General features: G+C 41.1%; 1 protein-coding gene across 3 annotated transcripts in view; it reads right to left on the bottom strand.

Annotated features, from left to right (window-relative positions):
• VCAN (versican) overlaps positions 1-26,358 on the bottom strand; it is a 98,235-nt gene that overhangs the window by 22,753 nt on the left and 49,124 nt on the right. For all 3 annotated transcript variants that reach the window (XM_063179777.1, XM_063179778.1, XM_063179779.1), the window contains 3 exons: positions 5,573-11,056; positions 3,360-3,473; positions 1,801-1,914 (listed from right to left, as the gene is read on the bottom strand). In XM_063179777.1, coding sequence (XP_063035847.1) covers positions 1,801-1,914; positions 3,360-3,473; positions 5,573-11,056 — 5,712 coding nt within the window. The remainder of the gene's footprint in view (positions 1-1,800; positions 1,915-3,359; positions 3,474-5,572; positions 11,057-26,358) is intronic.

Genomic DNA, 26,358 nt, shown 5'->3' with positions numbered 1-26,358 from the left:
GCAGTGCATGTTCCCTGCTCCCATTCCCTCCCACGGCATTTTGAATGCTCAGCACTGTGCCTAAGAAACCCCTTCAGCCTGATTTTTTTTTTTTTTTTTTGAAACGTTCTAAAATGAATAGTATATTTGAAATTTTAAAAAAAAGAAGTAATGAAATATAATCTAGGTGTGCTGAGCTCCACCTTTCCTGTGGCACTGAGGTGCACATTCTGTCGTCCTGACTGGTCTTTAAATCTAGTGAGGTCAGGACTGATGCCTTGAAATAAAGCCTGCTTGCCAGACAACCATGTCTGAATCGCCAACACAGTTTTATTTTGTCTGGTGGAGTGGAAATTTGGCACTAAAACCTTTTCCCAAGTCCCAAACCACTGCAGGACTTTAAGTGGAGGAAATTTAAATTCCAAAGCTGAGAGAGCACAGCTCTGGTTCTGATTGACAAACTAGGAAATGTTCCCATTAACCACCTAAAATGCACTCTCAGGTTGGTCATAAAAAGCAGCTTAAAGCTACCATGGCACTCAGAGCCACTCGCTGCCATGGATTTGCTGGAATGAAGGGGAGGAGGAAGGGAGTGAGAACATTTATTTCTTTTGGTGTGAAAACACTGTCAATTTTTAATTTGGGTGGCAAGATTCAGAAAGCCTTCTCAAGTTACAAGGTGAGCCAGACTGATGAAAAGGTTAAACAGCAAAAATGCTGAAGCTGATCAGCTCTGAGATTTTTCACCTTTAACAAAGATCTCTACAGGTTGAGCTGGAAGAGTTTGCAAACCACTCTTCACTGAAGCTGAGAAACAAACATGAAAACACACAATATCAATTAAACAAATCCAAAGGTTTAGTTCATTCACCTGTGGCCAAAATCATTCAGCTGAAGGAAAAAGAAAAGCATATTTTCATAAGTTTAGCAAGCACCGTTTCTTTTTCCCACGGAAATGCCTCCATTAATTTTATTGACAGAACAAATGCTGCTACCCTATTCCTCCTCCCACATATTGAGTAAGCATCTTGCACTGCAAATGTTTTCTGTAAATTCTGTGAGGTTTCTTGCAGGCAGTTTTCTAACAACTACAGGAACATGGATATTCAATCATATTTCAGTTGTCCAGCTTAGAAGGCCTTTTACAACCTCCTTGTAATGATAATCCTGCACCTACTTTTCCTAAAAGAACCCCAGAACAAATAATTTTGAAAACTGTAGGACGCAGTTGTCAAAACTGTGGTCCCCACTGGAGGAATATTTAATCTGTCTTATTCACTAAACTATTCCTACATCTCACTGATGCTTTTTGGAGGTGATGGGTTCTGATATGTCCTTCACACCACATATAATTTTTTAAGAGAGAAACTCAGCCACAAAGTAACCCTGCTCCTACTCTTTAAGCATCACTACAGTAATGAGACAGCCTCATTATGTGTCTTCCCAGCAGTTTGCAAGGCAGCATCAACAACAAGGCTTGGAGCCACCTGAAAACTCTTGCTGAAAAGCAACGCCTGAGAGCTGTTGTTTTGACATAGAAATTGCCCCGCGTATCAGTTTATATTTTGTGCTTTTGGCTTCCCCTCAGGTTAGCATGCGGGTAGGGCTAGTGCAAAGTGAGAGATGGGAAAACACCCTGAACCACGAGTCAGGGAAGTCCAACAAAAATCAGGAGCTCTCCTCACCGCTGGTGACTTCCCGCAGATTTTTGCCAGATTCTTCCACCTTCTCATTTTTAGGAGGCTTTTCCCTGTTACTCCAGAAGGGTTTTTGGGCTGGAAATGGAGCGTGCAGCAGCGCAGGTGAGGGAGCAGCCCTTACCTTGCTCGCAGAGAGCCCCGACGTAGCTGGGCAGGCAGAGGCAGGTGAAGGTGTTGAGGCTGTCGATGCACGTGGCTCCGTTGCGGCACGGGTTGGACTGGCACTCGTCGATATCTGCACAGAAAACAAAAAACTGGTTCCATCGCCCACCCAGCTGCCAGCAGGGAAATGCTCCGCAGCCTCAGTCAGGCTGGTGGCTGGGACCAGTCCAGAGCAGAGGAATGCAGCATTGCAAAAGATCCCCGTGGTGGCTGTGGGGGCGAGAGGGAGGAATGCCACGCAGCCTTCTCCGGGTGGAAAATCTGACTCGTGCGGGTGACCCTGGCACAACAGAAATCCCCATCGGCCACCAGGGGCCTCGAATATCTTCACGAAACTCAAATATTGGAAAACTTATGATGTAGCATTAAACAGGCTGCTAATTTCAGTCTGCAGAGCGGCAGGCTCTGGAATCTCATTGGTTTGCATTTCTCATTTCTTTCTTGTCTAATCTTATCGAGATAAGGACAAAACATCATAGCACCCATGGTCTTGCACAGTAAACAAATAGCATGTCTGTCCCTGCCTCCTCTAGCTGCTAAAATACCTTGTCTTCACATTTTAAATCGGAGCACAAGTTCATTTTATACAATTATTTTCAGCATGGGTTGATTTCGCACAGGTTGTAAGCTAGTGTGTCTCCTCATGAAGAAGATCATATGAAGTTTCCTAATGAGTGCTGTTCCTCTGGAACAATCACAGTGTGGACTTCCACACAGACTTTTCAAACATCTCCATCCAGAAATAGTCATGGTTCACTCGCTAAAATCTAAGAGAGAAGCTGGACATACCTACAAACAATCAACTAGGAATAATTGCTGCATCATGCAGAAGGCTTAAAATATATATATTTCTATTTTAAAATATGCTCTGGTCAAATTTTATGCTGGTCTTACTTGTTGCAGTCATTTTATCATACTTTGTCTTCCTTTCTGGAAGGAAAATGGGTTATTCTGAACCACACAGGTGAATGTCTTGAAATCTACAGTCACAGGAGATGCAAAGATGTCACAGGCAACTGGAAGAGGTTTCTCAGCCAAAATTGTTACCAAAATACTAATTTGTACCAAAGATGCATATGAATGTGATAATATCTAAAATTTCCTGCAAAAAATTTCAAGTTTGTGTTCAGTTCTCAGCTTCCCATTCACATTTGGGAATATTTTATCTTACCAGCCTTTCAAGTAACTATGGGAAGATCTTAGGGAACCATCCCAAATACTAATGTCTATTTTTTTTTATTTATTTGGTGTGGTTTTGAATTTCACGCTGGGAATTCCAGCTCCTGCAGTTAATTTACAGTTCCCTTGACCCCTGTGTGTGTGCACAGATCTATGCACTTTGTGGAGAGAGGGAAAAGGGGAGGGACAATGGGGATCTCTCCATTTAATTGTCCCAAAGTGAGGCCTCGGGGTGAAATTTTTCAAACATCCACGCAACCTTCAACTCTAAAGCACACCAGGTTTCACGTTCAAGAGCTTTAAGCTCGAGCTGACCAGCAGCAGATGGCACCAGTTTACCTAATTCACACTGCTCCCCGTTGAATCCTGGCAGACAGGTGCAGATGTAGAAGGAACCACGAGGGTAGCAGGTACCACCGTTGAGGCAGGGGTTGCTCTTGCACGGATCTTGGCCTGTTAAAAAAGGAGGAAAGGGAATTTGACTCCCTGGTTTCAAGGAAATTGTGTATTTTTGATTTTCGGGAGGAAAAAAAAATATCTTTCTTCATTGCTGCATTGGTGGTGCAGGCTTTACTGTAGTACTGTAGTTACAGAAACTCTATTAATGTACTCAACTGCTCAAAATAAGATTTATAAAACAGAAAAGCTGGTCTTCAGGCATCACTGCTTTCAACTTAAACAACAATACGGCATTTACTACGAACATTGTAAATTACTCTTGGAATTACTTTTTTCTTTTCACAGCAATTTGTACTGTATTTGGCAGTCATGATACTCTGCTGAGGATGTAGTTTGCATGACATGACAATTAATTATAGCTGAAAACAGTTAAACATATGCAAAATGAATGGAAAATGCTTTTTTCTTGAACAGGGTTAGTTTATGCAGAATGACAGGGTACACAGAACATACTGACTGGCTGCTTATATTCAATCAATCAACCCCCACCAAGTCCTATTTCTTTTCTCACATGTGTGCTTCCCACCTGCCTTTCTTGAAAATACATTTAAAGAATACAAACAAAGGCTCTGAATGCATTTGACTCTGGACTGAATATTAAGATAAAAACTTACCTGCTGTGAAATCCTCGGTTGTTACAGGAGTTAGCGTTTAAATACCATTTCCTTGAAGAGCTTTATGCCTTCCAGTGATGTTTATTTCCACTGAGCTTACATACCTGGGTATTTGCATTTGATTTCGTGCCTAGGAGCACTCACTCACACAGACAAGTCCACACCAAACCATTTCTGAGAGTTAGTTTCTCACAGTGAGAGGGAAATCCTGAAGGCAGCCTTTCTGACAGGCAAAAATAAAGCCCTGGATTTGACAGCTTACATAATAGATAAGAGAGTTCTGTAAATCAGAGGCATGAGACAAATTAAGATTTTTTTTTGGTCATCCTTTCCCAAAGCAATCTGATTAGGACTGACCAAAAAAAAAAAAAATCTATTTTTTTTCTTGCAGATTAGAGACGCAAATTCTTCCCTGTCTAGGCATGGGAATGCAGAAGATCCAGCTGAAAGCCTCCAGAAGAAAACTCTATGTGCAAAACTTCAGGGTTATGATTAAGTGAGTAAGGTTTTCACCTCGGAGGTTTTGGAAAGGTTCTGATCCCATCCATTCAACAGGGTGCTTGTTTTCTGACTGTTTCACTGAAAGTCACAAATGAAGGGCTCTGTTAAGCACCCTAATGGCATTTTTTGTGTGTTTGCTGTCTGTTTATCCTTCTACAGACTGGACATTTCCACAGTAAACATTTTCAAATTTCCAGCTACCTGGATTATTTAAGGAAAAAATAATAGTAAACCTATAAAATCAGACCAGTCCAGTTCTTTCATAAGATGTTGCTAGACAAAATATGAATTGAAGTGATACTACGGGCATCACCCATGTATTTGATGAAATGGTTCCCAATACCATCATGGAAAACAAAATATTGCGGCAAATTATGTCTAAAAAAAGTTCTGTAATTTTTAAGAGACTGACACTGCATCGACCACTTAAAGCTATATGTAGGCTGAAAAGAAGATCTTGATTTGGAAAGCTATGTGGAAAGCTGTCTTGTAGGTCAAGAGAAGTTCAATTTTATAGAAAATTCTGATCCTAAGACATGCACTGTTGCTTTCTAGGTCAACTGCAAGAAGTTAAAAAAAACCCTTCACAGAAAACCAACTGTGTAAGAACTATCACAAGAAAAGTCACCAGATAAAATCATCTTTTGTAATCTGGCAAATGAAATCACTCCAGCCGATTTCCCTGCCACAGCCAACGTTACCTTCCTGCCTTTTAGAACTGGCTGGTTACCTCCAGTCTGATCCAGAGCTCCACGATGGAAAGTCACTGGGCTTGGGGTTTTTTTTTTTTTGGCACCCCCCCCATCCTCTTCCACTTTGTGGGGGCCAGGCTGATTTCTCAGCCGGAGGGTGACGAGGTCCGTTGTCACTTCACGAGGAGCTCTGACTGTCACACCCCTCACCAGAGCCCAGGCAACCCCTCCACAAGGGACCACAACACACATGACACCACAAGGGATCGCGTTTTGGGGGAGTTACCTGGAATTTGCACTGCCGTGCCTTCAACTGAACCCACACTGGTGCCAATCACGAAATCTGATCCGTTTGTGACTTCCGGGAGGGAAAATGATGAAGTCACGGTTTCCACAGTGCTCGGCTCCTCGGAGCCCAGCGCTGATGGCTCCTTTTGGTAGGGGCTGTTCCCAGGGGCAATGCTGTTGGCTGCAATGTTAGAGGAGGTGGTTGTCATCTCCCCCTGGCCAAACAAGGCCGCCTGTGTTTCTGTGCCTCCATCCAAAAGCTGGGAGGGCGAGGTGAGCACTGTAGCTGCGTCCTGGCCAGGTTTAAATCCTTCACTTTCGATGCTGTTGGGTGAGTCTGAAACAGTTGTGGGCACGAGCCAGGGGTTCTGCCTCTCAGCAGTCCTGGCTTCCTCTTGGTGGGGATTATTGGCTCTCCCTGAGGAAGCTTCCATTTTTGTTGTGCTGACTTTTGGGATATCTGTGCTCGCTCTTTCTCCGAAACTCAGAAAAGCAGTAGGCAAGACATGTATTGATGGAGAATCTCCAGAAACAGCAGCTTCTTCCTCAGCAGGTAAATCAGTTGCAGGGGTTTCTGTCTCCTCCGTCCCACCTGTTAGAATCCTGCCAGACTGAGGAGTGCTTTCCGTGCTTGTGCTGTCCGAAACAGGCTCAGGAGAAAGCTCCAGCAGAGAGGACTCTGTTGCGTCAAGAAGGTCACTCGTGGGTGGTTTATATGTTGCTGTAATATCAGAACTAACCTCTTTGAAGATTCCTCTTGAGGAGTGATTGGACTGATGTGAATCCCTTGATGATGGTGATGTGCTGGTAATGATTACCTCAGGGTACTCAGATACTCTGTTTACTAAATGAACAGTTACTGAGGATTGAGGAGCTTGAGAAACAGAATAAAAAGTCACTGGATCTGTCTCCTCATACTCTGCTGATGCTGATTTTGTGTTTGTGTACACCATGGCACGATTCCCTGCACCCTTGGTGGGTGACACAGTTGTCATCTGGGATGCTGGCTGTGTGGTGGCAACACTTAACTCAAGCTCACCAGTTGCCAAAGCCTCTTCTGGCTCACCAGTTACAACCGGTGTAAGAGAAGGAGCCACAGGCTGATTATCAGCCAGCTCTTCTTGGCCCATCCCAGAAAAGCCAGAGACTGTTTCGCTTTGCTCTGCTGTTGCTTGGCTGTTTGCTGAAGTACTCGGCTCATAGGTGTCTTCTGTGGGGCTGGTCACAACAGGCTGGGACTCAAGAGGCACCTGGGGGCTTGCCAGAGATGGCACTGTGGGAAGGAAAATGCCCAGTTGAGAGGGTCCCGTGGTGGTGAGAGTTTCTGTCGCAAAACTCATGTCATTCCCTGAACCCAAATCCACATCACCTGAGGTTGGTCTGTGCCCAGAGGTCACCAGCCCTCTACTTGGTGGACTGGAAGTAGTCAGAGGAAGAGTGTCACCAGATCCAAGTGTCTTTTCTGTGGCTATGGAAAAGCTGGGAGTGGAATAATATTTCTCCCCTTCAGCTGTCGTGCTATCATCATAGCCATATGTTGACTGTGTGACAGGATTTGGCATAGTCTGCACACTTATTATATCCTCAGGCATTGATGTAGAGTGATCCATGTCTATAATAGTTGTTTCTTCTGGTGGGGTTTGCAGTCGTTCTTCAATCAGGGTAATATCACCATAAACAGAAACGTTCAAAATTACACTTCTTTTATCATCAATCATAGGAATAATTTTTTCATATAACCCAGTGTCGCTCGTTAGCTCCTCTGATGAAGCTGTCTTTGGATGAGCAGCAGATGGATTTACCAAAACCTCCGTTTCTTCTGTGAAAAGGGAGACTCGTCCCGTGATTGCAGTCTGCGATCCATCTCTCGGAGTCTCTGTGGTCATAACTTTGGAATAAACAGGTCCAGGAACACTAGATGATACATTTAGTTCCACTTTGGAAGAGGTGGGTATTGAGAAATGGGAAAACGTATCAGGGGAAGATGAATCTGAAACACCAACCCAGCCAGATCCTTCCCCAGAGCCCTCAGGTAGCACTCTGCCCAGAGGTTTTGTTGCTGATGTTACAAGAAATTCCTCTGTTTCAGGACTGGAAGTTCCATTCAGTATAACAGATACAGGAGTTGTGCCACCTTTAATCAGAAAATGTGAATTTTCCTCCAGAGAAGCAGCTTTAGACGTGGGTGTTGTCTTATCTGTTTCATTTTCTCCTCTCCCATGGTCAGTTTCCTTTTCCTGTGGTTCTTCATTCGCAACAAAATAATGTGTGGTGTCTTCAACCTCTTCAGAGATGAAGCTCTTGGAGCTGTCTTCTGCTGAAGCTGAGGAGCTGGGGAAGGTGGAGGTGGGGAATGGGTCTACAGTTTCTGGCAGCAGCTCAGCTACAGCACTTGTGACTTCTTCATTAACTTCAACATTTGCTGGAGTGCTTCCTCGTTCAAATTCCTGGGTCACGTCAGTGGAAAGCCCAGATCCCATAGTTGCAGGGTGAGAAGTTTCAGGGCTTGAAGTACTCTTGGTTTTTTGGACAACAAATGGCACTACAGAAGGAAGAGCAGCAAGGTCGTCTCCTGACCCCTGTCCTGAAAACAGTGGATCACCAATGAGCTCATTATTTGGCTGTTTTTCTTCCTTAGGTGTCAGGAATGTTCTGGGAATATCTTTAGTAGGGAAAATGTTTTGCACCAGCTCTTCCTCTTGCTCTACAACTGTGACTGGAGAGCTTACGTATTTCCTTTCAATTGTTACAGCCTCAGTTACTCTGTCATCACTAAATGGCAAAAGTGGTTTTTTGACAGGTTCAGTTTCTAATTCCTTTTCTTCCAGGTAAGGACTGGGAGTTGGAACATTTAAAAATCCCAGATGTTCATGGCTAGGCTGTGTACTTTTAAAGAACGAGTCTGTTGTTTTTTCCTCAGAAGATTCCGTAGCTTTTGGTGAAAATTCGCTTGCCGTCTCTTCCCCAGATTGTATCTCTTCCATCAAAGGAATCTTCGTTGTAAAAGTTCTCGCTGCCAGCTCATCAGCAGTTTTCTCCTCAGTTCTCACATCCCCTGCAGCCCCCGTGGAGGTTACCTCATGTTCAGAACTTGTGCCCTGCTCATCAGGATCTGTAGTGAAGGCAGGATACAGAGGTGATGTGCTGACAGCTTGCCTGTCATCCTTCTCCCACATTTCTGGTCTCCCAGTAGGGGCAACTGCTGTTTCTGCAAATGATCCAGTGGATGAGTCAGGTTCTCCAGATCCCTGGTCAGTAATTGAGAAATGACCTCCAAGTATTTCTTCCGTAGGTCCATTAGACATAAGTTTTGTGGTGCTGCTGTCATCTTTGAATTCTTCCCCAGAGCCGTGCTCAATCAGGAAAATCTTGCCCAAGGAGACAGTTGAAGAACCAACTCTTGCATCTTTGCTTTCTGTAGATTCAGCTACTGCTTTTTCACTGCCAGTAGTACCATGTGTCACCAAGCCCTCATGAGGGTTGTTACTGACCACAGATGCTGGAGATGATGTGGCCTCACCCGTTTCTGAATCTCCGGTTTCAATTCCTGGTGCAATGTGAGATGCTATCTCTTTCGTGGAACCAGATTTTATGTCAGAAGGAGCTGTGTAGGTTGGTTTTGTTTCCATGTTGAGTTCTCCTGGGTTTTTGGTACTAAACATATCCAGGGACGTCTGACTTTCTGCTCCAGACCCCTCTGTGAAGCTCTCTGACCAAGTACTCAAAACTGTTACTGCAGGTTCATCTGTTCTTGCATGTTTTTCGTACTCTGTTGTTGCATCCTTTGGTGAAGCATCATCTGTGCTGTAAATTTTCCCTTCATACATTTCTGTTTGTGTTTCAGTGACAGGCCTTAACGGGACTGAAGTCAAAGTAGCAGACTCAACGACAAAATCTGTGTCTCCAGAACCTGGATCAATAAATGGGGAGCCAATACTTACCACTCTGCTTGTGGAACCCCCTGAAAATATGTCTGCAGGCTCTTCTGCTGATCCTTCATTTACAAAAAGCTTCTTCTCCCTCAAGAGAGGAACGGTGGTGACCTTTTTGATTTCAGAACTTATGGTACCTGGCACTGTTTTTCTGAGGGGCTCGTGACTTACAATTCTGACTTCACTTGTGGTGCTCCCAAGTTCATTCAAATCCAAGTTTTCCTCTGCAGCAGTAGCTGAATTTTGGTGACCTGCATAAACAGTGGTGTGCATTTCTCTTTCATCATCAATATTCTTTTCAGTTACAAGAGAGCTGGCAAGCACTTTTTCCGTAATTAGCTCAGACACAGAGTTGGTGGCAACAGTTACTTGAGGACTTTGATCAAAGGCAGGATAAGGAGTACTTATAGCTCTGGGCAAAGCAGAGGTGATTCCTGAATCAGTCACAGAAAATTCTGTCAGCAGTGCTGTGCCGGAGCCCAAAGAAGTGTCTTGCATTGAGAGTGTTTCTGTTACTGCTATTTCCTCTGTTACAGTGATGCTGTCTTTCACATCTCCAGAGCCTTCCAGCACCATAAAAGAAGCAGCACTCATCTCAGGCTTTGCTGTATGACTTGTTTCCAGAATGTTTTCAACAGGGGAATTTGCATTAAGTTTAAGAGTTGTTCTATAATGGTCTCCTGGAGCAGGGGTTGCCTTTTCTGAAATAAGGTCAGTTACGGCATTGTCTACTGTAGCAGGAATAAAAACTGCCTCCAGAGAAGCAGTTACAGCAGAACTTTCCACAGTAAATGCATCAGGAGAAGATGTTATACCAGAACTTTTTTCATCATCTTCCTTTCTTGACCCTGTCACAACATCTAAGACCAAAGTGGACAGATCAGAGTCAGTGGAGCCATCTCCAGAGAATTCACTAGGAACCAAAAGCAGGTTTTTGCTATCCTTAGTGGAGCTCTCCTCAGTTCCCTGCCAGGCCATGGTCTCTCTGCTGTTTTGCAGAGACTGCTCGTGTGAAGAAGTGGTGGCCACTGATTTATCTGTTGTCACAACTTCAGACTCCCCACTATAGACAGGCTCTAACATTGCAGCCCCTGAGGTTGGTTGCGTGACCTCAAACGGCCCCATCACCTCTCCAGCTTTGCTTGGTTGCATGGTACCAGAAGCTTCAGGTTCATTAATGATGAATGTGTTTGTCTCGTTGATTTGGGAAAAGGTGACGTTTTTGGAATGGGCAACGCTTTCGATTTGGTCGCTCCTGGCTTCCTCAGCTTTTGTGCTCTTGGGTGCACTGGTGACCTGCTGCTTGCCATTGATGAACTGCAAAGCTGGAGGGGTTGTAACATCAGTAGTGTTTTCACAGTCTTCGTCGTCTTCAAACTCTGGATAGTGTGGAAAGAAAGGATCCAGTATTATATATTCAGAGGAATCCTGCACAGAGTCTGAAGTACAGGGTTCAGTCTGAGCTGACTCTGCATCACTGTGGGTTTCATCTATTGCATGAGGAAGCATGTGGCGATTGAACAGATCCAAAAATTCATTCACCGGGTGATCTGCAAGAAAAAGAGAGTTTTTCATAATCCCTAAGTAACAGCAGACACACGAAGTACAAGCAATCCATTGGAGAAGAAAAAAAAACAAACAAACAAACAAAAAAAGAATCTGAAATTCAACAATTTGTTGCAAATTCAGTGTGTTCTCCTGTTGACACAAAGTTAAACTCTGCCATGGGGTGTGATTTTCTAGTTGGAGCCTCTCTGTATATTGAACACATTGGTTATTCAGGTCTGCTGATTGCCAATGCCCTTGGTCCCAAACCCATGCCTGAGTTACCTGCTCCTACATTTTCAGCAAAGATGAGGAATGGACAAGATGAAAACCACTTTTCAGACCAACTTGCTGCAACTGCTTCCAGGGATTTAGAACAGTAACTGACCTCTACCAATAACTGAACCTAGGCAAAGCTAAGCAAGGCAAAGTCTAAAATAAAATAAGACACAAAATCTCCCTCTGCATCTCCCTTTTCCTTATACTATAGAGTAATTCAGATTACTAGGAACACCATAACACCTACATCAATCACTCTTCACTAGACTTGGACCCTAGGACAGTGAATAAAGTCTTATTTTACATAGCTGCTGCTACTTGGAATTTTAAAGCATTATGCAGCAAATGAGAAAAAATATCACAGATTCAAAGGTCAACTCCCACTCAGAGGGTAACATGACTGAAGTCAAGTAATTTTCTTCTGTTTACCACTAACTTTGAATTATTTACATACTCCTACAGGTTGCAAACTTCTCAGTTTTTTTCTAGGTGGCATATAAAGGGGAAGAAAGAAGATTAAGAAGGCAAGATTTTAGCCGCAGAAAGCCTCGTGAATTCCTCCAAGATTTATGATCCCAGATTCCATAGACACTTTTTAAACTTGCCCTTTCAGCACAAACATTGCTTCAAACCTTCTGTTCCAGACAATGGAAACTATCCTAATTAAAATGAAATTAAAAAAAAAATAAAAATTAAAAAGAAGGACACAACAGACTCAGAAACAAGCCCCAATATTTCAAGCTTGGCCAACTGACTTGAAATTGTAAACCTTGTGCTGAAATCCTATTCCATGAGTGTTTCTTTCTTCTGGAGCTATGTTTATAACCCTTTTGGCCAGAGGGGATCACTTTCTTGCTGGTACAAGCTGGAATGGCCAATGGAGCTTTGCCCACATCTGCCAGGAGAGGATCTGAAGCAATTGACAGGACTCCTGCCTGCGAGCACTGTCAGCAACCACTGCTTCCTGAAAAAATATCTGCAGTACGTGACACAGCTCGGCTCTTAAATCACATCTCCCTCACTAAAACCATCCACAAGTCATAAAACAATGAGAGCTTGAGGTAAAGCACTTCATCAATTTGGAGTAATTCCCCCACCTATGAAGATCATTTAACCTCTGTGACTACTGAGTCCGCAGAGACAGAGCCATCAGGTGATCATTCTGGAAAGGAATGTATTCTATCAAGTCAAACTGACACAGAGCACTACGAGGGGTTCGTGATTCTCTGGCCTGGGCTGGCTTGTGTATGCAAATTGACTTCAATTTGGTTTTGAAAAGGTCACTGCAGCTCCATTGAGAATTAATGTTCTAATACCTCACGCTGTGTTTACAGCTGAACTCATGAAGTATTACTGGATCTCAGCTTTGCTAAAGCTCCAGCTGAAGAATACAGAGAATAAATCACCTTCAGCATTGTTTGTTTCAACTACAGTGTCAAGTCTGTGCAGCACTAAGCTCAGGGCTGCCAGTGCAACCAAAACAAAGGTTGTTTTTAACCTTGTGCCTGCCTGGCTGTTGTGCATTGCTCAGAGAAGCCTGGTGTTTACCACGTGCTATGACAGCTCTATTAGATGGCTACAGAACTGAGATTTCCTCTCCCTCCCTCACGTGTGCTTGTTGGGAGTTACTTTGTGCAATGCTTGCAAAGAATGAATGCTCTTCTCCTGTAAATTAGAAATATTGAGAGAGGCTGCCCAGTCCCGCAGAAGAATAAATTTTCTGCAGCAATTTACTTGAGCTGTAAGATATCTCCCTTTCAAATTTTGTGAAAAGCAGGGATTTGGTAATCTCTCCAAGACTGGCAGCATGACTTTGAGGAGCATGTCTAACAACACCCCTTTCAGAATCCACGAATCTCAGCAAAGGGCCACCCTGGACACACTGAGAAACCATGACTTCATAAAAGCAGAAGTTTCACTTCAGACAGAATTTCACACCTTCCTTTCAAATCTGTGCATGCAAGAACCCATGGGAATTCAGTCAGTGAGAGAGGAATGGCGAGGCAGAGCTGATGGGGAGCTCTGAGAGCCTCTGATTTTTGGTAGATTCACTATAGAATAACTGCACCCACACACAGAAATTCGAATGGCCAGGAAAGAAGCCTTGTGCTGCGTGAACTGCCAAGGAGGGATGTGCATAAACAAACCTGGTATGCCTTAAAGATTAATTATGATTTCACACACAGCAATCAAGACCGTGAAACAAAGCGTGCAGTTTTGCACAGAAATTGTACTTTTGAAAAAATAAATAATTCATAAAGCCTGGATGGGCTGTAATTTGTAGGAGGGCACCATGGCTAACAAGGTCTGACCAATAGTGCAGAATTTCTGCAGTGGTGCACACCTGGGAGTCCCTCAAATTAGTAGCTCACACCAAGTCATTTATGGTAGGCAATAAATTTAGTGAACAACATCTGTTCCAAACTCACCTAGAAGACAAATACAAATTCTTACACATGCAGAGATCTCTATCAGACCCTGCTTTTACTTTGTTAGCTTTTTCAAGATCTCACATGCCAGAACAATCCACATAAAAGAACCTTAGGAAAAGGTATGATATTCTGATAATAAGCTTTCAGGAGGCTCTTTCATTAAATAACAAGCATCTTTGGAAGTCTTTTTTTTTAATATTTTGGTTTTTTCCAAAGAAAAAATAACAAGATTTTCAGGAGATAGCAAAGAATGTAATTGATTTTTTTTTTATTCTTTGTTTTTAATTAGAAATTCTTTTGCTTCCTACAAGTTTGATTATTCAGTGTTAGGATTCAGGTTGCTCAGGGTTAAGAGCAATGAAAAATGCTCTATAACTCCTGAGATGACAAATAATCTACATAATGATGTGGCTCATACATCCTTGTCAACTGGGTATAAAACACTGGGATGAAAACCTACCATAAAACATTAATATAGAAGAAATACTAAAACAGAAGAAATATTTATCTGTTGAACTGGTTTGTTAGACCCTGAGGGTAGGCTCCTGTTTATTTCACACCCATTCCTGCTGCAGGTAAGCACACACAGACCAAAGACTACTAAAAAAGAGACAAAACCAGGACTTTAAAGGGAAGGGTTTTGTCTATCAAATATGCCTATCAATAGTTCATGGCAAACAAGCCAAAAGGAGCCCTTCTTCAAAGAGGCTTTGTTATTCTGGCTCCAAGTGAAGGAAAGTGAAAACAAGTAGCTCAAAAGGAGAAAAAGCCAAGGGCTGTCAGCTCAGAGTGCCAACCCAAACAAGTCCTGGGAGAGATTTATCAGCAGAGCCTCTCTTGGAGGGAAGTGATGAGGGGTGCCCTGGAATGGAGATGGAAAGCATGGGTGTATCCAGCCTGGAGTGCTCCTTAATCCATTTAATACACCTAGGTGCTCTAAATGACCTGCAAGGAGCAGGCATCCATCTCAGTAACAGCTCCTCTATGAGAGAAATGGAAATCCCTCTGGCTACAGGGTGGTTTCAGCCTGCTGCTGCACATAACCACAGAGCCACGGACCAAGGGGTCATTAATTCTCCCCACAACCCTCCCAATCCACCACGGCTGGTTCCAAACCCACGCCAGTTTTCCAGTGGATCACACAGAAAAGCTGCCTCCCAGTTAGCGCTGCACCAGAGAATGCCTGCACACATCCAGAAATGTGTAACGTGCAGCAATAGTTCTTTTCTTGAGAAGACTTTTAATGTTCTGCAGAGAGCTTTTCCAAGACCATCTTTGAGGGGGCAGGCAGTAAAAAAGCATTTTCTCTCTCAAAACCCATCAGATAAGCATCTGAGGAAGAATTAATGGGGAGTTAGATAGAAAACATATTATGATGTTTTCCAAACTTTCGAAACACGAAATATTTCATTCAGAAGACTTATGGTTTTGTGAAGTTCCTTTCAAAATGGGGCTCTTAACATCTAATCTGGCGTCCTGCAGATATTGGAATTTCACACTTCTGCAATTCGTGAACTTATTTCTTCTCAACTTAAACTTCTGCTCAGTTTTTTTGTGAGCAGCAGTACAGCTCAGTCTTTTGTAGAAGGACTAGAGGTCTGATAAGGCCATGAGACTTATCAGAGGCTCTAGGATGAGGAAAGACTTAAATCACCTTTGTGTCGTGCCCGGACTCCCCTGAACCTCAGCTCTGCCAGGAACCTGATCCACAGCCTGCGCGGATTTGAGAAGCTTTATGACCATGGCTTGCTGAAATTCCTACAGCAAGGAAAAAACCATCCAAAACCTCAACGAATTCCACAGGAATGCGTCAGTTTCATTGAATATATTCTGTTTTAAAAGCATGGTGAGGAAATAAAAAAGGGATTTGAAAAGCTGTGCCCAGTACAAAAAAAAAAAAAAAAAAAAATCTAAACATTTCTATTAAGTAGGATGTTCTTTCCCCTTAAGATACTGCATTCAAATTGGAACAAAACAATTCAATTTTACAAAAATAAATAAATCTGATAATATCTTTTGCGCTGTTTTGCTTCACAGAAGAGGTTTGATTTTGTGGGTATTTTTCAATGTATATTGTTCTTTTCATTTAATTTTTTACAATAAATAAATAAAGTATTTTGAAATACAGATATTTCCTGTTGAACCAAAATCCCAATGCGATTCCTCTACCTTGTGCCATATTGTAGTATCATTATCCCACCTAAGCATGGTCAAAGTGCAACAGTGCTCCAGGCATAACCCTTCTCTTCAGGAAAAAGTAGGAATACTGCCAAGGAGCTGGTCTAAGGCATTAGAGAAACATGGCTACTATAATACACACCTAAGCCAAAAAAGTTTTTAAAAAATTTAAAAATCCAGAAATAATTAAATTTTTTATGCTTTTAATCCTTCTAACTCACATTAACATGACTAGTATACATGATGAGGTCTGGTAAAATCCAGATCTTGATTACTGTTCTCTCTAAGTAAACAAAAGGTTTTATTTAGCTCACTTTAAAATGTTTCCCAGCTGGACATATATATTTCTAAAATTTTGTTACCTTTGGCTCCCTTTAAAAATCCTCAAGGACACCAGGCAGGTTTCAATAATTTGAGGTTTGGATTGTCTTGGGGTTTTTTTACCCTTCTAAATTTTATCAAAATTTACATTTTGCTATCGCTCTGAGAGTCAAGAGCGATTATTACATTACACACATATGTATAAGTTTACCTTGCACAAAAGTCTCAGTGACTCAGGTAAACTGCTGGGAGAAAGTATTTGTAAGGAGTGACTTTTGCACAGCTGGCCGGGTAGGAGTTGAAAGCAATTCAAGGTGGGTGGTCAGTCTTGCCTACTGAAATTCACTTATCCAGTCCTTCTGCTTTACCATATTTGGGGCTTTTCATGCAAAATCCATGAGTATCACTTTCTGGCATTTCTTTTTACGGACAGGACCCCAGGCTGGAGCTGGAGGCCACGGCCAGAGGCACCTGTGGGGAGTGGGTGTCACTTAGGGGGACATCTGCTCTGCACAGGGCTCTGGGTTCGCCCTGCCAAACTCCAGAGCAGCAGGCAGGATGATGCAGAAACCATGTCAGAAGGAAAGGAACTCTTTTATTATAAAAGCATATTACGGGGCCCTCTGGCAATTCCTGGTGTTCCCTTTGTTCTTCTCCCCCGCGCCCGACAATAAATTTGCTAAAAAGAAGCAGACTGAGGGAAATGTCAAGTTGTTAAAAATGGCAGCTTTGCCGTGAGCCCCAGCACGGGCAGGGTACAGCTCCCTGGGCAATGCCTGGAAATTTGTCATGCAGCATTCTGAGGGCAGTCACATTCCCGCTTCATTTCTGCTCCAACGTGTCACCAACTAAACACGACTCCAGCCCGTGGAGCCTCCTCCCGGGCTCCAGCATCCTTCCAAGGGCAACATTTCCCTCACTGCCTACAGAGAAGACAATTCTGCAGCTCTGCAGGGCTAAACAACCCAAACCCAAACAGCTGCCGTGCGATAAATCATTTTTCTCCAGACGGAGCCCAAAGCAAAGCAAGGAGTCAGACTGCATCTGACTGAGCTGGTGTGCCCCAGTGCGTGCAGAGGGAAGTCCAGCTCTGCAGGAAAAGCTGGTTGGGAAAGAGCATCTGCTCACCAGAATGACTTCATCCATTGTTTCATGCGTGATATTCCATGACTGAGGTGGAAACACTGAGGTACCCATGAATTTTGGGCTTTCCTGTGCCACTCCACCACCATCCCTTCGTTACATTTACATCCTGCTAATTGTCTCAAATGTTTCTGCCATGAGACAGCTGGCACAAGAAAGAACCAGTTCTGGCCCTACCAATGCGGGGAGAGAGTGTCCCCTCCAGCAAGAATCAAAAATTGACTTACCACAACACAAATTTGGGCACAAGTCAGAATACTACACTTAGAATCTCAAGGCATACGCCACCCTTTGACTGCACCTGTGGCTGCTCAGGGCTGAAAGAAATATTCTTTCTGCTCTTCCTTTTTCCAGTAATACTGGAAAAAGGAATCACTTGGCATTAGGGGAAAAAAAAACTTACAGTACACTCCTTAATGTGGCAGTTTGGAGGAAAAAAGTAGATTGACATCATATTATTTTAGGAGTAATAAAGGTTGGTTTATGTACAAGGCATGTACTAAATTTTTCTTTCTTGATTTCTCTCACGAGAGGAATTTTATGTGGCAGAAATAAAGCCAGAGAATATTTTACAGTTCAAGATCTAAAACAGACAGTGGTGTTTGTATAGGTGAGTGTGAGTGTATGTGTGTGAGGGGAGAAAGAGAGGAAAAGAGTAAAACAGCAAGAAAAAAAGGAAAAGGAAAAGGAAAAGGAAAAGGAAAAGGAAAAGGAAAAGGAAAAGGAAAAGGAAAAGGAAAAGGAAAAGGAAAAGGAAAAGGAAAAGGAAAAGGAAAAGGAAAAGGAAAAGGAAAATACACAGAATGTCTTTTTTTCCAAGAACTGAAGCTATGATGACAATTACCCCACCTGCTCTACCCCAAAATGCTCTTTTTACAGCTATCTGGGTATATTTATTCCACTTATCATTATGATTTTCTGGCATTTTATCCCCTACTATTTCTCAAGCATTTTTTCATGTACCTCACAAGCACACTTTTAATATAATGCCTGCACAAGCCCACTGGTCGTGCAGCAAGGAACCAAAATCACATTCTTTAGCTGCAGCCCCTGCTCTTTTGGGTCATTATTTTGAGAAATTAGTCATGTCGCAACATCAATCTTTTCCCCAAGGCAAATATATTTTTTTAAGTTTCGTTTTTCTTCATTGAAATGTGACTAAAATTTTGTTTGGGGCAAATCAGTCTTGGCCCATGCAAAAGTAATTGAGTTGCTATAGAAGTGGCAGTGATAGCTCAAGGTACTGCTGTATCTACAAAACTTCTTACATCCAAGTGAGTGTTAGAATTCATATTTAGAGTGAATACATACATAGATATTGATATATGTGGCAAAAGGATTTTTGCATCTAGATCTTAATCCTGTACTTTGCAGCTATTACTCAGGAGATACAGAGTGGATTCTGGAAAAGTTTAATTGATTATTCTCAGTATAATTCCTTGCTTCTGAAAAAAAAAATAAAAAAGGTGAAAATGTTATAAATTTATCTCCGTGCGTTAATAAAATTGTTTTGGTTATAAAACACCTGAAGCAGTCCAGGGATAAACCAGAGTTAAATCAGCATAAATCTGTAAGCTCCCCTCTGCTGCAGCTGGAGTGACACAAATGTGTCTCCACCAGACACAATTTCAAACAGTGCCTACAGAACATGAGTGTTTGTTTAACCATAGAATCACATAATTTTTTCTCGCAGTAACTTTTTTCATCTCGGTTTTCTTTTCTGCTTTGTTTTGGTTTTTTTGGTTTTTTTTGTTTTTTTTTTTTTTTTTCCCTGGCAAAACTGGAACATTTGTTCTGGAAAAATATTAATTTGTTTTTAGAAACACTTGGGGGGTTTTTGGAAAAGGCACTTGTGTTGGACAGCGCTCGAGAACAAAGGTTTTAAACCAACTACAGCTAAAAATAGATGCCTTGCTGTGGTAATATAACTGCACCACTGAAAATCAGCAGAGGGAGACATATTTTTGACTGTAAGGTACTGCCACAAACCCCATCATGTGCCAACATGGTAATACTGCTGCAGAATTAGTTCACAGCTGGCAGGCTCTGTATGTGGTCAGAATAAACTGAAAAAAAAAAAAAAAGAAAAAAAAATGTATAGATAGGCCAGGAAGTAAAACAATTCAATTAAAGTGTGAACAAATACTCTTCTGAAGAACATTTTGGGTTAATCCTTGGTCCTGTCAGTTGGAACAAGTGCCCACAGCATTTCCCAAGGACTCATGAATTTTGCTTCTAATGTTCACTATTTACCTAGACATGTGACTGGAAACTCACTTCAAGCCAGAGTGGTGAATATATAAGTAAGCCCAGAATCATTTTACTCACCACTTTCAAGAAAAAAAAAAAAAAAAAAAACAAAAAAAAGCAATGGTTTAGGAAAAAATCCCACAATGAAATACAATCAAAAATCTCAGTGCTACTCTGTGTACTTATAGGCACATTCTTTGCTGCTATTCTGGCAAAAAGCAACAAAAAAATTACATCAAATATGTGGAAATTCCTTTTCTAATGCCAAAAAACCTCCCACTGAAACTATGGGATTCCTGCTTGATGAGGTGCTACATGTAAAATCCAAGAGTATGGTTTAAAGTTAAAAACTAATATTTCTTGTGCACTCTTTGAGCTAATGATGGGTATCAAAAAGCTAATGAAGTATAAGCAGAGGTAATGCCCAGGCAGGCAGGGACTACTGCAGGACATTCCTGACCAGGAATGAAATTCCAACTGCTTTTCTCCTCCTCAGGAAGCTGAAAGTTTTCATACTGAATCCTCTTCATTCAAGAAAAGCAGTAATACATGACAACCGTAACACTTTTCTTGTCAGAAAAGTCCTAATGATCAGCTTGGGAAAAAAAAAAAATTACTCTATAAAGAAAGATTAATAACTTCAGCAACATGTTCCCAAAGACAACACAAAATATTAACCAGCCAGTCTGCACACATCCTCACTTACAGCAGGAAAATATTCTGAAAGACACCAGTGGGCATTTTGTATATTACTGATCAAATTTATCACTTAATCACTTCAAAAAACAAGGAAGATTTTAAAAGGCTGTCTGGATTAGCAAGGAATAATCCCCTAATTAAACTGAAAATGTGAAAAAAAAAACCCCCACCACTGTAAATTCCATATTAAGAAAGTTACAATCTGGACACATTCAGAAAAGTTTGGTACAGAAAAACACTTTCTCATTAAAAAAAAAATAAAAAATTAAGTCATATTGCATCACCATGTAAAAGACAGCTCATCTTTTCTGCAGTAGGACTTTCTCCACATGTAAACAAAACTTCTAAAAGGAATTCCTGTTCTTCACAACAGAAGTATGAAAAACTACATTGTACCTATGAATAAAATTCCTTCATTTCTCTCATGAATAAACAAAGAGCTATAAGAAATCTGGAAATGTGTAATCCCTATGTCTAGATCTGAGACGTCTCCTTGGATACAATGCAAAAACAGCTGGGAATGTGTAGGCATCCTCTGAACAGCATTTAATGTGAGGGCACTGTTCCTTGTATCTATGGAAGTCCAGCAAGGAATGTGGAAAGAGAAATTATTGTTCTATAATAAGTCTTTCTTCAGGAAGAGCCAGAAACAGTGGCCTAAAGACCACTTGTTAATTCAGTTTTAGCTTCTTGTGAAAATTTCTAAGCATCAAGTTTCAGCTCTGTTGGATATGGGGCTGGTGGGGTTGGTTTGCTTTATTTTTCCTTTGTTTTGAGAAAAGGAGAAGTGCACAAAAAAGCTTGAATTTATTACAATTACTTGGTTATTATTTTTGCTTTCATACAAGACATCGCTACTGTTCCGTTTTAAATGCAAATTATACAACCTATTTTAAAAAGCCCTCCGTATCACCAGCTTAAAAAAAAAAAACCACTATTCTAATATAGAAAACTCCCAACTGGTTTAGTTAAACAACAGATCTACCAGTTTGGATTGAACTCAAACGTGTTCTGAAGAAAAATAATCACCTAATTATACAGTGACCCAGAATCTGCAAAGTGTTATGAAGACATTGTGATGCCTACTATCCCCACATCCCCACCAGCACAGTTCTGCTCTCAATCACCTCATTGGAATTACTGTGGTGTAATTACACTGGGGAAGATGAAATCAGGATCTGGCCACGTTGCTCAGCCTTTAACACTCCAGTTACTCCAGGCACAGGAAGAACGTGGCCAACTCTACAGCAGGTTTTATGAAGAATAGAGGGAGTTGGGTCATCCAGGATGTGAAAATTACTCTAGTCAGACCTGCTTCCCTGGGAAATGAAGTTTAGAACATGACAGTTGATAAGGAGACAAGCCCAGCCCTCCATTAGGGAAAAACAAAAAAAAAGGAGATTTTTGCATTTAATAAGGTGGGAAATTGGTCCTGCCCATGCGAGGCCACTTTTGCTGCTGCTTCAGGATCCCACCAGAAATTAATTCAGGTCAGCCTAGCTGCAAGACAGAAGCTTTCCTTACAGTAAACCTTGATTTGAAATAGGTCCTGTAAAGAAACCATGGCTTTCGGTAGAATATGCCCTTCATTTGGGGAAAAAAGAAATGGTGGTTTCAGCACACAAAAGACAAAGAGAAACTTCTGCTGAAGGGGAGGAGAGTAACACAATAATTAGCAAAAAAAAGGCACACCAAAAATTCCACCTAGCTCATGTGTGTATACCACAAAAATGGTATATAAAATATAATATATATAATATATGTTATATAATATATATTATAATATATAATATAATACATTATATATAACATATAACATATAACATATAACATATAACATATAATATATAATATATAATATATAATATATAATATATAATATATAATATATAATATATAATATATAATGTATAATGTATAATGTATAATGTATATTATGTTATATTATATTATATTTCATATATAATGTATATTATATTATATTATATATAAATATATCTATTAATTATATATTAATTAATTATTTATGCTTGCTGGCAAATAATCTCTGTGGTTATTTGATATATTAATATATAATATATAAAACAATATAATTATATAAGATAATATATATTATAAATATATCTTAATATATTAATATATAAATATTATTATATTAAAATAGATTGTATTATATATTAGAAATATTAACATATATTAATATATAAATATATTGATCTATAATGTACAAAATAATTAATATATAATATAAAATAATTAATATATATAATATATAAAACAACCAGAGAGATTGGTGGCCAGCAAGCACAAATAAAACACCTTAAAGGAGAACAGTGTGGGTACAGATGAAGAGAGATGCAAACCTGGATGCTGCAAACTTCCAGGGTGTCCCTTGCAATGCCTGGAAGAGGCAGGGCCAGCATCTTCCCTCCCAGCACATTCCCACTCCCCCATCAGGAACCACCAAAAACAGGGGCTGAGCAAGGGGACGTGGTCATTCTCTGAGACTGAGCAGAGAAATAATGAAAGTATCAAGGGATAAGTGTCAGGAAGAAAAAGGACCTATTCAGGCTAAAGACAATGCTGGCAAGCATAAGCACGGGTATAAACTGGCCAAGGAGCTCTTCAGGCAAGATATTAGAATCAGGCTTAAACAGAGCCATGAGGATCTTTGACAGCCCTTGTGAAGACAAGAAGATTTAATTAATTTTAAGGCAAGGCCTAAGATGGACCTGAAAAGACTCTATTCTGCCTCCTTTGTTCATGTTTATGACTATTACTCATTACCATCCTGCATTTCATTCAAATTTTGCTTGCCCTCTCACACTGCTAAGACAGAAATATGCATGTCAGAGAATTACATGTTGAAACACAAAGGTTTGTAACCTCTTTCCATAAAAATCCACATCCACAAAGCACAGGCTCCTGCAATTTCACTCTCTTCAAGGCTGGAGGGGACAAGAAACCAGACAGAGCTGGTGTGAGTCCCAGGGTCCAACAAACACTTTGAAACATATTCACTGAATAAAGACTTTCAAATATCTCCAAAAAACGCAGGTGTGCAAATTACTCCTGATTCAGACAGGAGTTATGTTTCCAGCATCCCCTCAACCTCTGTTAAACAACACCCCCACAAGCATTTTTCAGCTCATAAAAGCTTTATGAGCTGAAAAGTTCCTTCAGGTTTGGTTGGTTGGGTTTTTTTTTTTTTAACTTTTCCCAGCTGCTAATCCATGACCTTCCAGCACCAGCAGCAGCACTGGGAAACATCAGAGCTGTGAGGATACAACAGGGCACGAGGTGGCAAATCCTGAATCCTCATAGAGAAGGACAAAGTCCTGTGTCCCAGCTGGTGCCATGGGAAGCTCACACTGCAGGGGTGTTTGGCTTCCTCACTCTCACGATTCCAAGGGAGAAGCTCCTGGTTCCACTCCAGTGGATGGAGGTCCCAGGCCCCTTCCATTCTGAAACACGTGTGTGGCCCTTTCTGTAGCATAAAAAGGGATGTTTCCTCATGTGCGAGGATGTTTTCCTCATTAATTGAAATACCTCCCTGAGATCTGCCCATGGGCTGTCAGAAAAAACAAGTCTTACTACCCAGATTAATTTGTGCACCCGCCCCATGTTTGCCCACATGGGAGTGTGTGGATTGTTTGTACATTTTCTCAATGAAAACTGCTGTATTCCTACACAAACCAACAGCTTTATCTGTTCAGCTCTATGTTCTTTCTTATCAGCCCTAGAACATGTCCTCCAGAATTCAAACTGAGTTTGACCTTCCAGAATTCAAACTGAGTTTGACCTTCCACCAGGCCTTCAAATTATTTCTGTTTCCATGCCTTGTTTTGTTTTGTTTTTTTTTTTAATCTAAAAGTAAACTTCCTTTATGAGAGTTTTCATTGACCACAAGCATGCATTTTAAAAGCTAAGAGTAAAGTTATTTATCTCTAGAATAAGAAAAAGTCCTCTAAAAGAACCTTCTTCCGGTCTAATAAATAAATGTAAAGTCTTAGAAATTATAATATTTAATATCACCTTCCAGTTACTGTACTACTTTATATTAAGGGGGATGTGTGTATGAGACAGAAAAATATCCTTGCCCCTTTATTTAACTGAATTTAACTCCACACCTTTCGAGTGCAGCTTCAGCCTGCAGTGATAGTGAAGAATAACATCCCCCTGAAATTCCATACATCCATAACACATTCCGTGTATCAACAGCACATTCCAGCCCAAAGACTTCAGAGAGGTTGGTGCCAGCCTGGTGAGGGTTTGAGGAGGAGGAGGAGGAAGGCACAAGGAGTCCTTCCTGCCTCTCCTCCCACCTGAGCTTGGCCACAGGTGAGCTCACCTGAGCCAGGGCTGCTGCCACCACCGCAGGCTCTCTGTCCTGCTTGATGGAAACTGCTAAAAAATACCTCAAAATCTCAAGAATTCACACGTTTAGCACAGCCTTTCCCTTCCACGTGGAACGTGAAACACTGCTCCTGCCTGACAAAGCCTAATGGCACCTCCATGGAGCACTTAAATATTATTGTGCCCACGCTGTGGACGGCAAATGGAGCTGCAGGGAGCAATATTCAGCTGTGTAATAGCAAGGTTTTTATTGTAATTGAGTGATAGGAAACAAAACATGGTGCTGAATTTCTGCTGAGCCCTGCCTCACTGTTAAACTGTTGCTTCTGGCAAAAGCTGAATAACAAGGAGGTGAAGAATGAGGGGGAAAGAATAATCTCATAAATAGTTCCAGCACTTCTGCAAACACAAAAAGAAAAATATATTCGTTTATAGACAATGCCATCTATATATAACCTCTCATTATAATTCCTATTTGAAACAGTTATTACTTCAAGGGCTTTGGTAAGCAAGCTGTCCTTTCTTAGGAGGCACTTTTGGACTCTTGAAAATCAGTGAAGGCCTTCATTTATAAACCTCACAGATTAACTTTATCTAAAAATGCTACACTGTATTACCTTGAAAACATGCCAAAGGAGGAAAAACCCTTTGTTTTATCGGAGATGTAATGATGTAAACTGTATTTACAATTTCCAAAGGGCTAAGAATAAAAAGCCAGAAGTAAAGTTTACGTAGTTCTTTATGACAGTGGATCAATTCTCAAATAAAGAGTGATAGAATAAGAAGTTAAACTACATCCCACTGAAAGGCATATGTTGGTAAAATTTGCCAAATTCATTCCTCTTCATTACTCCCTATATGGATTTCCTTCAGCACAAAGAAAACTTTATGGACTAAGAACAATGAGGGGAAACTGGGTCTGACAGGATTTTTCAGATGTTGTCTTTCATTTCTGTAGCAATAAAGTAAATCAATCCAATCCCTCAGAGAGAATAAATCTTTGGCAGTTCTAACTGAGTTTGGGGTCAGTAGGTAGAGGGTGCCTTTAGTCTGTGGACAGCCAAGTGGGGGAATTCCCACTGCCAGGGCCTGAAAACAGAAAAATGAAGAAAATTCCTCTCTAAAATTGCACTAGACACCTGATGGGTCTCTCTGTGTTTAAAGAGAGCACAGATAGTGCCATATGACAAATTTAATAACATTTCAAGACTATTAATGTCTTTCCTCTCCTCACAGAAGAAATAGTTCTTAAAGGCAGATTTTTAAGGATTTATAACTTTATGTCTGCTTACACACACCCTGACACATGCACATCTGTATGTGGGAAATGCATGCACAGCTTTGAAAATTTGTGAAGATGAAGAAGACAAACCCTGAAGAAAGTTTGTCCTAAAGACCTGATCACCCAAGGCAGAGTAAGAAAGAGCAGTTATGAAAAGCATCTACACACTCTGCCCTTCAGATAATCCACTTTGGACCAAATCTAATTTAATGAAACACAGTACCCACACTATTCTGAAAAAAAAAAAAAAAAAGGTGTAAAATGAGGCTCTTCTCAATGTAGATGCAGAGAAATCCTACATCCACACCCTTCCAAACCATCCTACTTCTTCCCATTGCCTGGAACACACAGCACAACCCACTCCCCT

Source organism: Melospiza melodia, chromosome Z, assembly GCF_035770615.1.
Source record: "Melospiza melodia melodia isolate bMelMel2 chromosome Z, bMelMel2.pri, whole genome shotgun sequence".
NCBI classification, from domain to species: domain Eukaryota; kingdom Metazoa; phylum Chordata; class Aves; order Passeriformes; family Passerellidae; genus Melospiza; species Melospiza melodia.
This window is presented reverse-complemented; position numbering and strand designations above follow the sequence as displayed.